Raw genomic sequence first — 15,826 nt, 5'->3', positions numbered from 1 at the left:
CATCCCAGGCTATTTCCCATGCTGTGGGTGGCATTCCTGACAGATGTGCTCCCTTCAAGAGAGTAGGACAGATACCAGTTGGACCAAGGAAACCACGGGCACACCTGTCAAGGACGCCAGTTTATGAGACTCAGCTTCCAAGCCTGAAACCTGTTTTAATCTTTTACTTTCTTGAGTATGAAGAGCCATCTGAGAGAGGTTAAACCAGCATTTCCTTGGACAGAGGAAATGCTAATTAATTTATATTACACAGGGAAGTTTTAGAAATTGGCTCTCGGTGCATTTAAAGCATAATCTTACTAAAAATTATGTGTGCATGTAATATTTAACACACACAGGGTAAATAAATAGATGACTTCATTTGTTTTTGAACATGTTCACAGAAATGATAGTGAAAACTTACTAAAAATATCAGGGCAATGGGGAACACATAAATAACTACAGGTATTTTTAAAAAAAAAAACAAAAACGGTTTTTTGTTTGTTTGTTTGTGTTTTACCCTTTTCTAATTCACGCAAAATCGGTACAATCCTTGTATTCCAAAAGACTTCGTCTACTTCTATTTCTGCATCCTTTTCTTGCAGGTCAGCTTTTGGGACTGCAAAAGAAATCCAGAGCAGGAGAAAAAGCTATGAAAAAGGAGTTGTCATGAAGCACGGTCAAAAGCCTTTACTATTCATCACTACAATTAATAAACTAGAGAATTAAATTACCCTTTGCTCTCCAAGCCTGACTATTTCTCATTAGAACTACAGGTCTTCTAATCAAATTACCCCAAATTAAACTCAGACTGGATAATGTAAAAAAGTCAGAACTTTAAAATGTGATCTGGTCACTTCATAAAGTAGTAAGCTTTGTAAATACTGATGACTGTCAGTAAGGCAAACAGTTTTGAGTACATTTTTACTTAAACTTATCCCTCTGTAATGTAGAATAGGTAACTATAGATATGTAAAGAATAAGGATTTTAAAAATGTGTAATGAAAAATTTTCTAAAAGGGAGACCTAAAATGGACATTTTCTATAGAAATAAAATGTCCACACTAACATGGGGCCAGTAGCATTAATGCCAAGTGATTTTGTGTGGTGTAGCAGAAAAGCCTGGGCCTTCGGGGCTGACAAATCTCTATTCAAATCCCAACTCCACTATGGACATGGTGAGTGATGGGGTCCAGTTTCTTATCCTTCCTGAGTCTCTGTTTCCTCATCAGCAAAACAGAATATTTGCCTTCAAGGGTATGAGAATTAAAAGACATGGTATAGGTAAAGCTCTGAGCTCAGTGCCAAACCTTTAGCAATATACAGTATATAATTAATTTCATTTCCCTGATTAAACAAGTATACAAACAGGTTATCACCCCTGCAGTATCTCATGCCTGTGTGATACTACCAAGCCATCAAGAGTAGATGCTGTCTGTGAATATGGGTTGTAGGGAATAGCAACCATTGACTGTGTACTCTAGATGCAGGAGGCCTCCATTTCATTTTGGCAGTAACACTATGAGGAGGTTCCCAAACTGTCCCCATTTTGCAAGTGAAGAAAGTGGAGCCCAGATATATTAAGTTATCTGCCCAGGGTCATATAACTCCCAAGCCTCTGCATTTGACCTCAAAGCTATGCTGACTTGCAGCAAACTAGCCAACTAAAGGGTAACATTGGGGGGAAATGTAACGCATATTAGAAACTGCAAATTATGATTATATTTCACACAGGCAGTATCTCAAGATCTAAAACACTGACTGTAGCTGGAGGTGGCATTGCTGTGCTGAGGCATTACTGAATAGTCCTGAGATGTATTCCTCAGTCTCTCTTCTCTGAAGACCACCCCTTAAGTCCTTTATCCAGCACTTGGTCTACATCAAGTCAGGGAGTCCATGCCCTCTCGGGGCAGGGTGGACCTGGTAACAATTAAGTGTCCACACAGAAGATGCCTGGACCCTAAAAATGTCACACTAAGAGTTAGAAATCAGGAACAATTGGAAGGTGAGATGTTGGAAGAGAGAGAGAGAGTGAAGAGACAGAGAAAGACAGAGAGACAGAGACAGACAGAGGAGCAAAAGGGTATATGGCCCATGTATTTTCAGGCTACTTTGAACAAAGGACAAGTTGAGCAGGAGGCCTATCAATAGCACAGGTTTGGAGTCACCATCTGGGTTTGAATCCTAGCTCTGCCACCTACTAGCTGGTTGACTATGGGCAAATTGCTTCACCTCTCTTCTGTAAAATGGGGTAACAATGGTTATCTCTAAATATTGGGATTAGGATTATTAATTTCTTTTATGTGCTCTTCTGTATTTTCCAGTGCCTCTAATGCATTATTATTCTTGAAGAGAAAAATATATACAACACATATTGAATGTGTGTAATACCTTAGTAAATATCCATATTAATATTTTTTAATATTAATATAAATTAAAATAAAATTCTCTGCATCAAGAAATCCAATAAAGTCCCTTGATGATTATCTGTGAAAATAGCAGAGAAATCCATAGATAACACATAATGGCATATATTTAAGAATTCATTTGAATTCAGAGATGTATTTGAATTCTGAAATGAATCCTCAAACCATCAAATGGTGCTGATATCACCCAGGAGAAGCAGGGACGCTGTACAATCTACCTGTCCCACCCAACACACAGGCCTTCCCATTATACTACATGCTAGAAATGGCCACTCCCAGTTGCAGCAAGTCCAGGCTTGCCTTTTATCAACCCTTCCCACTGCCAAGAGCAGCTGAGCCACACAGGGCATCCAAAATCACCTAAGCAGCAAAAGTAAATAGAGGTTGTCAACAAAGCTATTATTAAACATTTGCAGTGCAGTAAATAGCCTTAATAGCAAGGTTTCAGATAATCTATCTAACCCAATGCAAGACTTCACCATCAGATACTAAATTGAATTGTCTTTAGGACAAATTAGTCCACATCAGTACAGATTCACAATCCCTTATCCAAAACCTTTGGAATCAGATGTGGTGTGGGATGCAGGAACATATGGATTTTAGAAAGTCAATATGGTATACACATTGCATATTACGTACCACCCCCGTAGGGTCTTCTGCGGCAGCACCCTGTAGCAAAATATATGAATATTCACAAAAGCAAGACTCTAACTGACTTCCCATCAGGCTCAGGGATTCTGGAACTACAGATAGTTTGTAGACTACCATCTCAATCTTTTGGGTCATTGTTTTTATGAATCTGCCTTAACTTTGATAATTTATGGATATGGATTCTAAAAGTAAACATGAATATTCAAGTAATACAAAAAACATAGTTGCTCATATTTGTGGATAACTAACCTATTCAAAGTCCAAAGTATATAAAAAATAAAATAAAATCAACATTATCAAGGCAAGTGAAAGCCAGAAAATAAGTCAGGCGAGTTATTTAATTGACACATATTTATAACACACTTAAATTTACTAGAAACCAGACTTTGAGTCCAATAAGTTCAAGTCTGCATTTTTTACCTCCTATGCAATATGCTGCTTAATAGAGAACTTCTATGAGAAACCATGACTATCAACCTGTTTTTCAGGACAAATAAAATGGATAACTTATTCACCCCAGAAAGAGCTGAATTATAGGGGTGAATCAGAAATCACAGAACAATTTATTTAACCCTTACGGGCCCTTCTGAATGTTTCTGAGATTTGCTTCTTCTCAGAACCAAAGTTACTCAGTCACTGGTATGAGGGTTTCCTTCCAACCCTCTCCCAGGAATTTCAAAGGGCACAGTTGTGTCTGGCTACAGCCTTTCCACCTCTTCATTCACGCTGGGCCTCCTCCTGCCTCCATTTTATACACAATCCCTGAGTTACTCTAGAAAATGAAGCATGGAATCATATAATTGCTTTTTAAGATACACACAGACACACAAATAATAATAAGGTTGTCTCAATCTTGGGCAACAATCTAATATTTTAGAAAGCACTTTCATCTAGGTTCACAGTTTGCTAAATATAAACATTATGATTCAACAGGAAATTGGGTAAGTCAAGCAAAAATTTCAGCATGTTTTTGAAGATTTTGCTGTCTCAGTGGTTATAGTTGTTAACCACAGCTTTGAGTTCTGGACAAAAAACCTGACACAATGTTTGGATTGGCTGATGTTTTTAGCACGTAAATGTAAAATCCTTAGCAACTATGCTGGCTCAGAAATTAGTATATCTAAGATTTTCCTGAGTAAAGAAATTCCCAATGGCACAGAAGTCATTTTATTGATAAAAAACTAAGTTTTGAAGATAAAAATTTTTTAAATCTACTATTTAGTATTGTAAAATCTCATGGGTACAAAAATACATGAAGAATATAACAGACATCAGTGTACCCCACACTAGTTTGGTCAGATATTAACATTTTGCCATATTTTTATCCTTTCCCTTATTTTAAAGAAATGAAACATTACAGATACGTGGCTCCCTGCATCCATTCCCCTCCTCCTCTCCCTCTAGGGGTTACCACCATCCTAAATCCACTGGTTACTATGACTACACTTGACTTCGCATGCTTACCACATGGCTGTGTATCCATAAACAATATATGTCTTTGCTTTTGCAACTTGTTTCATCTCATATTATGTTTGTACTGAATTTACTCAATATTACAATATTACAAAAGCCCATGAGTTCACTTTTGTAACAACTATATTCTATTGCATGAATACATTTTGTATCATTTCTAGACTGTGGTTTATATTGTTATGTATTTTCTCAATTAAACACTTTAAAGGCCCAAAGGACGGTCTTAATAAAGTTAATATAGTTTCATTTAAGTCAGCAATTATCTTTTTTTTTTTTTTTTTTGAGATGAGTCTCACTCCGTCGCCCAGGCTGGAGTGCAGTGGCGTGGTCTAGACTCACTGCAAACTCCATCTCCCGGGTTCAAGTGATTCTGCTGCCTCAGCCTCCCAAGTAGTTGGGATTACAGGTGCCCCACTCCCTCCCACCATGCCTAGCTAATTTTTGTATTATTATTATTTTTTTTTGGTAGAGATGGGGTTTCACGATGTTGGCCAGGCTGGTCTTGAACTCCTGACCTCAAGTGATCCACCTGCCTCAGCCTCCCAAAGTGCTGGGATTACAGGCGTGAGCCACCATGCCCAGTCAAGCAATGCCTTGAACTCAAGCTTTGAACCCAAGAACTATGTTAATGTCAAGTTTTGCAACTTTCCAAATGCTTTTACAAAATGATTTCTATAAAACCATTAAGACTGTCATCTAGGCCGGGCGTGGTGGCTCACCCCTGTAATCCCAGCACTTTGGAAGGCTGAGGCAGGCGGATCACGAGGTCAGGAGATTGAGACCATCCTGGCTAAAACAATGAAAGCTCGTCTCTACTAAAAATACAAAAAATTAGCCAGGCGTGGTGGCGGGCGCCTGTAGTCCCAGCTACTCAGGAGGCTGAGGCAGGAGAATGGCATGAACCTGGGAGGTGGAGCTTGCAGTGAGCCGAGATTGCACCACTGCACTCCAGCCTGGGCGACAGAGCAAGACTCCATCTCAAAAAAAAAAAAAAAAAAAAAAAAAAAGACTGTCATCTATAGATGTTTGAGGCATCAGAGTTGGGTAGTGGTAAGATGGTAACATTGTATGAATATACTAAAAATGTATAAAAATAAATGTTGATTTGTGACCAAATTGGACAAACTTCCTGAAGTTTCCAGTGGCCAACATAGATATCTTCAGTGCAAACATCTTTCCTTCAAGTGGAGATGCTGTAGATGAAGGAGTGTGGGGACCCCTCACCTGCTTTGGTTTGCAGCCTGCTCAGGTCTGAGCTACTGGGGCATGATGAGGCCCTCGCATGTCTCTTCCCCTGGTCCCTAGGAAGAATACATAAAACACTCAGCGCAAACATGAAAACACTTCTAATTTTGTAAATGACAAGAGTCTGCTATATACAGTTTCTTATTTATTATTTTGAGATAGGTCTCACTCTGTCACCCAGGCTAGAGTACAGTGGTGCTGTGATCATAGCTCACTGCAGCCTCAAACTCCTTGGCACAAGTGAGCCTCCCACCCCAGGCTCCCGAGTAGCCAGAACTACAGGCACATGCCACTATGCCTGGTTATTTTTAAAAAATATTTTGTAGAGACAGGGTCTCACTATGTTGTCCAGGCTGGTGATTCCTGGTCTCAAGTGATCCTCCTGCCTCAGCCTCCCAAAATGCTAGTATTATAGGAGTGAGCCACTGTGTCCAGCCGATATACAGTTTCTGAAGAAACCATCGAGAATTGTTTAAAAGGTGGGGTTTGGTGCTCTATATGTGGGGTTTTTTTGTTTTTGTTTTTGTGTTTTTGAGACGAAGTCTTGCTCTGTTGCTCAGGCTAGAGTGCAGTGGCGCGATCTCAGCTCACTGCAACCTGCCTGAGCCTCCCCAGTAGCTGGGATTACAAGCACATGCCACCATGCCCGGATAATTTTTGTATTTTTAGTAGAGACGGGGGTTTCGCCATGTTGGCCAGGCTGTTCTCAAACTCCTGATCTCAGGCGATCTGCCCGCCTCAGCCTCCCAAAGTGCTGGGATTACAGGCATGGGCCACCACCCCTGGCCTCTATATGCTGCTTTAATTTACCTTTGATTTCCCAGTAAGATTTATCTTTTTAAAACAAGTCATATTTGCCTAACAACATGAAATACAGTTACTAGAAAGAACAAAAAATCCAGTTTACTTTGCAAATCAAAACAAAATTGGTTAAGGATATATACCACAAGGGGTCACTGTTACAATAAGAAAGAACTCTGCGATGCTTGGATTACAAAAGCTTAGCCTTTGGGAGCTGGGAAAGACCTCTGTCTCTTTTTCTCTCTTCCTCCCTCCCCCTATCCCTGCAGATAAAGAAACTGTGTCCCAGCTGGCCAGATGTGCCCAAGGTCACACAGTAAAGACAGATTTGGAACTTAGGTCTCATAATTTACAAATTTGCTTCTCTTTCCACTACATAAAAATGTGCCCCGATTCCATTTTTAAAATTAAATTAATATTCTCTGACAATATTTATTTTTAGAAATATTTTAAACATTAAAAAACTGAAAATAAATTTGGACAGTCCCCAGATGATAAATATTTCGTATTCCAAATAAAAGAGCAGTGGCTGGCCAACAGCAGGATTATATGCTCAGGTTTTTAAAAAGTTTTATTTAATGTAGAGAACATCTCTGAAGGATACAACTTCTCTTTAGCCAGAGCTGACACTTAGAAGTACTTACTTTTAAATATGTGCACAAAATTCCAAGGTAAAAAAACACCAGGAAAAGAAGAGTGCAAATTTTATATCAAAATTTCTTTTTGTCCATCAAATATAATAGTTGCTCCAAAAAACTCACAAAGAAGGCTTATACATGTGATAGTCCCTGTGGACATCTGTATGTGCCCGTGGCTTCTCCTTCCTGTGTAGTGAGCTCCCCAGTGACTATGCCATGTTGCAGCTTAGCCCTTGGCCTTTCCTACCGCCCTGAAGATTAGCTTCTCCAAATACCATTTTTTACTTCATTAACATGTTCCCCCCACCTTTTTTTTTTTTTTTTTTTTGAGATGGAGTTTCACTCTTGTTGCCCAGGCTGGAGTGCAATGGCGTGATCTCGGCTCACCCCAACTTCCGCCTCCCAGGTCCAAGGGATTCTCCTGCCTCAGCCTCCCGAGTAGCTGGGATTACAGGCGTGTGCCACCACGCCTGGCTAATTTTGTATTTTTAGTAGAGACGGGGTTTCTCCATGTTGGTCAGGCTGGTCTCAAACTCCCAACCTCAGGTGATCCGCCTGCCTCGGCCTCCCAAAATGCTGGGATAACAGGTGTGAGCCACGGCGCCCACCAGCCACCCCCACTTTTTTTTTTTTAAACACTTAACACTTCCTTTAATCATAAAATAGGAAAAAGATGAAGTCAATTTTCCAAAAATTGTCTAATTAATATTCAGAAATAACTGCTTTATTTGTACATAATAAAAATACATGATAGCAAATGTCACTAGCCAATCGAAAATGGCTATGGGGACAGGGACCTCTCAAAGAAGGCAGAAATAAAAGAATCAACCTTGCGAAAAGGTAAAATACCAAGTTTGTCAGGGTGTGGAGCCAAGGAAGTTCTCATATTTATCACTCCTAGAAATAACAAGAAGGTTTGAGACTAGGGACAAGGCCTTGCTTTCAATACATACACCTGCCCTACACAACTATTAAAATCAAGCAAGATACTTTTCAACTAATGGGCTTCCAAAGTCACTGGTCCACTCTCCCTCAAGTCACGGTCAGTGATGAGGTTGCCTACATAAATACCACACGCATGTATCCCCACTTCTAGGGGAAAAAATGAAGTGTCCTTCTTATATGCAAATGCTTAGCAGTGCTGGGTCTCCCAGTTCTCAAGCAGAGCACAGAACTAATTAACTCAAGATGGATTAAAGACTTAAACATAAGACCTAAAACCATAAAAACCCTAGAAGAAAACCTAGGCAATACCATTCAGGACATAGGCATGGGCAAAGACTTCATGACTAAAACAACAAAAGCAAAGGCAACAAAAGCCAAAATTGACAAATGGGATCTAATTAAACTAAAGAGCTTCTGCACAGCAAAAGAAACTATCATCAGAGTGAACAAGCAACCTACAGAATAGGAGAAAATGTTTGCAGTCTATCCATCTGACAAAGGGCTAATATCCAGAATCTACAAAGAACTAAACAAATTTACAAGAAAAAAAAATCCCATCAAAAAGTGGATGAAGGATATGAACAGACACTTCTCAAAAGAAGACATTTATGCGGCCAACAAATATATTTTAAAAAGCTCATCATCACTGGTCATTAGAGAAATGCAAATCAAAACCACAATGAGATATCATCTCACTCCAGGTAGAATGGCAATCATTAAAAAGTCAGGAAACAGTAAATGCTGGAGAGGATGTGGAGAAATAGGAATGCTTTTACACTGTTGGTGGGAGTGTAAATTAGTTCAACCATTGTGGAAGACAGTGTGGCAATTCCTCAAGGATCTAGAACCAGAAATACCATTTGACCCAGCGATCCCATTACTGGGTATATACCCAAAGGATTATAAATCATTCTACTATAATGACACATGCACACGTATGCATATTGCAGCACTGTTCAATAGCAAAAGCTTGGAACCAACCCAAATGTCCATCAATGATAGACTGAATAAAGAAAATGTGGCACATATACACCATGGAATAGTATGCAGCCATAAAAAAGGATGAGTTCATGTACTTTGCAGTGACATGGATGAAGCTGGAAACCATCATTCTCAGCAAACTAACACAAGAACAGAAAACCAAACACTGCATGTTCTCACTCATAAGTGGGAGTTGAACAATGAGAACACATGAACACAGAGAGGGGCACATCACACACTGGGGCCTGTCGGGGGGTGGGGGGCTAGGGGAGGGATAGCATTAGGAGAAATACCTAATGTAGATGATGGGCTGATGGGTGCAGCAAACCACCATGGCACATGTATACCTATGAAACTGCACTTTCTGCACATGCATCCCAGAACTTAAAGTATAATTTTAAAAAAGTAATAATAATGTTAGAAATAAAAAAAGAGCACAGGACTGGTATTAAGTGCTGTTCTACGTGATCCTTATGTTGTGGTGGGTATATGTAGGTTCTGAAGCCAAGCTGCCTGAGTTTGGGTCCTGGGTCTAACTTTTATTGGCATTGTGACCTTGGGTGAACTACTTAGCTTTGGTTTCCTCATCATTAATTTTTTTTTAAAAATAGAGATGGGGAGCTTGCTATGCTGACCAGGCTGGTCTAAAATTCCTGGCCTCAAGCAATCCTCCCATCTCAGCCTCCCAAATTGCTAGCATTACAGGTGTGAGCCACTGCGCTGAGCCTGGTTTCCTCATCTTAAATTGAATGCAATGACTCTGCTTAGTACACTGACACTGGAAGAACTTAATAAACAGATTAATTTTCTCTTTCCTTATGAGTCAGTAATCACTTGTCTAAGCAGTCCAGAGTCAAATCTTATTGAGCTAAAGAATGTGCATGGCATTGCCCTGATGAAGTTTAAAATCTACTCTGAGGAACTAAGGAACCACTGTTTTTTAATGGAAAAGTCCAATAGAGTTGTTAATAAAGTACTAGAATGTGAAATTCAACAGATTGTAAGAACTAGAGGGTGCTAAGAAGGAAGTGATTAGTGAGTGGGAGAAGTGGACTACAAAATGGGCCTTAAAAGAATAAAAGTTGGCCGGCATGGTGGCTCACGACTGTAATGCCACCACTTTGGGAGGCCTAGGTGAGACGATCACTTGCACCTAGGAGTTCAAGGAGTTCAAGACCAGCCTGGGCAATATGGCAAGACTTTCCCTCTAAAAAAAAATTTTAAAACTATCTAGCATGGTGGCACACACCTGTAGTCCCAGCCACTTTGGAAGCTGAGGCAGGAGGATCGCTTGAGCCCAGAAGGTCAAGGCTGCAGTGAGCTGTGATTGTGCCACTGCATTCCAGCTTGGGTGACAGAGTGAGACCCTGTCTCAAAAATAATAAAAGGCAGGGCGCAGTGGCTCACACCTGTAATCCCAGCACTTTGGGAGGCCGAGGCAGGCGGATCGCCTGAGGTCAGGAGTTCGAGACCAGTCTGGCCAACATGGTGAAACTCCATCTCTACTAAAAATACAAAAATTAGCCGGGCATGGTGGCGGGCGCCTGTAATTCCAGCTACTCAGGAGGCTGAGGCAGGAGAATCGCTTGAACCCAGGGGGCAGAAGTTGCAATGAGCCGAGATTGCACACTTCACTCCAGCCTGGGTGAAAGAGCAAGACTCTGCCTCAAAAAAAAATAATAATAAAAGAATAAAAGTTAAACCAGCAAATGACAACACTACTCTCAGAAGGGGAATAGCATGAGTGAAAATAAAGACAGGCATAAGCAGACTGATACTGAGGGCAGGGGATAAGTGCCCAGGGCAAGTAAGACAGTCATAGAAGGTTTTTATGGGTTTACTCAACCCACACTATGGGCTGAGTAAATGAATCTGATTTGACAGGCAATAAGGAACTGTCATGGGTTCTTATACAAGGAAGTGATGTGATTTGGGGGTGTGCAATGACAAGAGTATTTAGGAGACTTGGAGAGAAGGAACAAGGACTAATCTGAGGGTGACAGTGGAACTGGAGAAGAAGGAACACATTCAAGAGGTTCCGTTAAGTCAAGGGTTGACAGGATTTCAGGCAGAGGAAATAACAGAACGTAGCCATGGAGGAATAGGATAGCAGGGGAAGCCTACCAGGGTTTCCACACAGCCATAGAGCTGAAGTCCCACAGTAAGACTGAATGGGGAAGAGAGGCAACAAGAAAAGAAAATCACTCCATTAAGGAGAAAAGGAAGAATAGACGGACTTATGTACTCAAAAGAAATCTGTTTCTCTGTAAATTCTGCTCATTGGTCTTGGTTCTACTAATTGGAACTGCATGAAACAAATCTTTATTCTTTTTCTTCTTGATAATCCTGCACATATTTAAAGATGTTGCATTCCCCACATAAAGTCATCTCCTATGGTTTAAATCCCATGGTCCGACCACTTATAGCTGTGTGACCTCGGGTAAGTTTTGGTTTCCTCATCTGTAGAAAGGTGTGGTAAATAACACTACCCCCAATGTGAGACTGTTGTGAGGACTAAATGATAGGATGTGCGATTGCTTGGCACAGTTCCAGGCACATGGTAACTAATACATGTTTACTATTATGGCTGTGGTCGTCACTGATGTCATCAACAAACTCCTCCGGTCCCTTCAACTGTTCCTCACATGATGCGGTTTCAAATCTCTTCCAGGACACTCAGTTACTCAAAGTGAGTGTTCGCTTGTCTGGATCCCTTTTAAAGTCTGGAACCCAGCACTCAGCCAAAGGTAGTATGGCTTGAGGACAGAGAGATGTTCTACGTAACGCTGCAGCCTAAAATGACATTAGCGGTTTGGTGGTCACGTCACAGTGGTGGGTGTCTCTAACCTTTTCCTGCGTGTGCACTAAGGCAGATTTTCCCATCCAGGTTGGGCCTTTGCTTGTTCTTCCTAAATTCCACAGTGCCGCATTTGGCAAAGCATTCCTGCCTATCAGATGTTTTTGGATCTTGATTCAGTCATCCAGCAAAATTGTTCTTCCTAGTTTCCTGTTCCATATTATTAAAGACTGTAATTAAATTTTTTGCAATGATTTTTCATGTACCAAAAATAATTTCAGAAGTTATTTCTTAAAGCTCCTCTGTGAAATTCTTCGTACAGGCAGATTGGCACTGTTTTGTTCTTTATGATATCTTGATCAACAAATAACAAAAACCTAATTTTAATGGATTTAAACAATAAATGCAATTTATTGACTCACATAACCTGAATGTGGACAGGTAGGGTGGGTTTTAGGCATGGTGCAATCAGGCCTTTGGCTGCATCTTTCTGCGATTCTCTCAGCTCTGCCCTTCCCTCAGTTCCAGCTGTAACCAGGTTGGAGTTCTGATTAAAGCAAAATGGGTCTGGCATTCCCAGGCCTCTCTTCCTCAGCCCACATGTTTAAGAGCAAAAGCAAAGTCTTCTCTTGCAATCAGTGAGGAGGGTCCTACATTTCACTCTGAACAGCCAGAACCAATCTGTGGCTATGGCAGTGCTACACACGGACTGACTCGAGTTACCACTGCCCATCCATGAGTCAATAATGTGGACAATATCTACTTTTGGACCACATGCACCCCAAAGAAATACAAGTATATTTCTTTAAAAATACTATAAAATTAGCCAGGCATGGTGGCTCACATCTGTAACCACAGCACTTTGGGAGGCTGAGGAAGGCAGATCACTTGAGGTCAGGAGTTCAAGACCAGCCTGGCCAACATGGCGAAACCACATCTCTACTAAAAATACAAAAATTAGCTGGGGGTGGTGGCGTGTACCTGTAATCCCAGCTACTCGGGAGGTTGAGGCAAGAGAATTGCTTGAACCTGGGAGGCGGAGGTTGCAGTGAGCCAAGATCACACCACACACCACTGCACTCTAGCCTGGGCAACAGAGTGAGGCTCTGTCTCAAACAAACAAACAAACAAACAAACAAAAAACTATAAAATTCAGACTTTGCTATAATTCTGACAGTTCTTCTAATTATTATGACTAAGGTTCTTTAGTCAGAGGTCAGCAAGCTTTTTCCCTAAAGAGCTAGATAATATATTGCACACTTTGTGGGCCAAGTGGGAAAATCCAGGTACTACATGGTTACATTTGTAACCATTTAAAATGTAATGATTTAAAAAAGTGTGTAAACCATTATTAGCTCAAGGGCTGTAAAAAAGAAAAACAAAACAAACAAAAACCAGATGGATGGCCAGATTTGGCTCCTGGGCTGTAGTTATATTGTTTGTTTGTTTGTTTGTGAGATGAGTATCGCTCTGTCGCCCAGGCTGGAGTGCAGTGATGTGATCTCTGCTCACTGCAACCTCCACCTCCCAGGCTCAAGTGATTCTCCTGTCACAGCCTCCCAAGTAGTTGGGATTACAGGCATGTGCCACCACACCCGGCTAATTTTTGGATTTTTAGTAGAGATGGGGGTTTCACCATGTTGGCCAAGCGGGTCTCAAACTCCCAACCACAGGTGATTCGCCCACCTTGGCCTCCCAAAGTGCTGGGATTACAGGCGTGAGCCACCGGACCTGGCTGGCTGTAGTTTGTTTATTCCTACTTTGGAGGAATAACTAAACAAATATTAAGAAGTAGATTAAACAGAAGGATTTGGAATGTTTAAAAAGTCAATAAATTTATTTCCATTTTGGAAAAAATGACATGTAAGGAAATTGTAAAGGATGCTTATGGATAAGAGAAAATTTAGCAACTTTTGAACTAAACTTATCCTTGCCATAAGAAAAAGACACTTCGTTTTTCAAACTAGATTCAAGTTGTGTAGGTTCAAGGCAGATAGTAAATGTTTTAGGCTTTGTGGCCACACAGTTTCTGTCATAAGTACTCAACTCTTGCTGCAGTGTGAAGATGGCCATGGACAATAGGTAAATGATGAGTGTGGCTGTGTTCCAATACAGTTTATTTACAAAAACAGGCAATGGGCTGGATTTAGCTCATGGGCCTTAGTTTGCTGATCCTGCTTTATAGTCTCTTCCATACTTCGACTGCAATTTGGTAATGCCAACAGAGGGGTGGACAACGGGGGGAGGGTCCCCTCAGCATGTTTCATAGCCTAAAGCACTAGATATACAGTTTCCAGACAGATTATCACTTTTTCTTTACTTTTCTTTTCTTTTTTTTTTTGCGACGGAGTCTCACTCTGTCACCCAGGCTGGAGTGCAGGGGTGCGATCTCAGCTTACTGCAACCTCTGCCTCCTGGGTTCAAGCGATTCTCCTGCCTCAGCCTCCCAAGTAGCCGGGACTACACCTGGCTAATTTTTTGTATTTTTGGTAGAAATGTGATTTCACCATGTTGGGCAGGCTGGTCTTGAATTCCTGACCTCGGCCTCCCAAAGTGCTAAGATCACAGGTGTGAGTTACCGTGTCCAGCCAGATGATCACTTTTTCTTAATTACTAAACTTAAAGCATTCTACTTAAATAGCTATACACAAACACTTGAAATTAAAGGACATGGTTTTAAAGCGATGTCTGTAAGATCAAAATTTTAAGAAAGTCCTCCAAGGTACTTAATAGTGTTGGCTTGGGCACAAGACTAAAATACATACACACACACATACACACAGACACACACACACACACCCCTTGGCACCTTTTTCAATAATCACTAACTGGTTATTATTAAAGTTCTATATATATATATATATATACACGATTAGATATATTGCTTTGTAGCTATCCATGTTAGCTTAACTTAGTTAACCTTAAATTCCCTTAGCTTAAAGGCTCATGGTTTCATACTCCCCTTAACATTCAAAGCCCCACAGTTTCAAGGCACTGCATGTGAAAAGCCCTTGTAACTTGTCAGTGCTGTATCTGTGAGGATTTCGTTCAGTACAGGGAGCAGTGGCTGTGACTGGCCTCTTCTGCAGCATGCTACTGTGTTAACCAGTGCCATGCAGGGTTCCATCTCTGCTTTCCATTCTGAATGCCCTGGTGCCGTGCTCCCTTCACACCTTATGCTAGAACTGCTACAACAGCTTCCCAATGGCTTCCTTTGTCCCAGGCTCTCCTCTCCCCATTCGTCCTTCACATAACTGACAGTGAAAGTCACCTCTCAGTGGTGCACCTTTATTTAAACAATGGACCCACATACCTGGGAGTAGCATTGAAGGCCATCTGTCATGTGTCCCTAACTTCCCTTCCAGACATGCTGCTCAGCACTATGGCTTGCAGCCTCAGGATGCCTCCTGCCACTGCCACGTCAAATCCCACTTCTGGCTTATGCTCCTCCTTTAGCCAAGAACACAGTGCTCCATCCCTCATGAAAATCAACCTTCAAGATGCACCCCCGAATCCCAACTACTCTAGGAATTTTCCCTAGATCCTTAAGTCAGAATTAGCTGCTCTGACCTCTAAACTCTCAGTATACCTTCTTTCAGTTCCCCTTTCATTCCTCCAGCATTTGAGTTCATCTTTGAACAGTGCTTCTAGACCTTGTGTGTGCATTCAAAGCACTTGGAGATCTTATAAAAATGCAGATTCTAATTTGGTAAGTCTGGGGACTTACATTTCTAACAGGCTCCCAGGGGATGCTGATGCTGCTGGTCCAGGGACCATACTTGAGAAGCAAGGCCTGACACGCTGGTAAGCTCCTCGTGGACAGGGTCCACTCTTCTATCTCTCAACCCCTCAGCACAGGGCATTGCTTACCAGGAAACGCTTATCGGACA

General features: G+C 41.2%; 1 protein-coding gene across 24 annotated transcripts in view; it reads right to left on the bottom strand.

The window, feature by feature from the left end:
- Positions 1-15,826, bottom strand: part of ARMC2 (armadillo repeat containing 2) — a 202,404-nt gene that overhangs the window by 149,182 nt on the left and 37,396 nt on the right. For 20 of the 24 annotated variants that reach the window (XR_010157759.1, XM_054686854.2, XM_001149668.8 and 17 more), the window contains 2 exons: positions 5,754-5,830; positions 500-598 (listed from right to left, as the gene is read on the bottom strand). Coding sequence is in view for 23 of the 24 variants with exons in the window: in XM_054686854.2 (XP_054542829.1) it covers positions 500-598; positions 5,754-5,830 (176 nt within the window). In the remaining variant the exon portion in view is untranslated. The remainder of the gene's footprint in view (positions 1-499; positions 599-5,753; positions 5,831-15,826) is intronic. The other 4 variants (XM_054686858.1, XM_063812577.1, XM_063812572.1 and 1 more) reach the window with 1 other exon arrangement.

This window comes from Pan troglodytes, chromosome 5, assembly GCF_028858775.2.
Source record: "Pan troglodytes isolate AG18354 chromosome 5, NHGRI_mPanTro3-v2.0_pri, whole genome shotgun sequence".
Lineage (NCBI taxonomy): Eukaryota > Metazoa > Chordata > Mammalia > Primates > Hominidae > Pan > Pan troglodytes.
The sequence above is the reverse complement of the archived record's forward strand: the minus strand, read 5'-3'. Positions and strand labels throughout refer to the sequence as shown.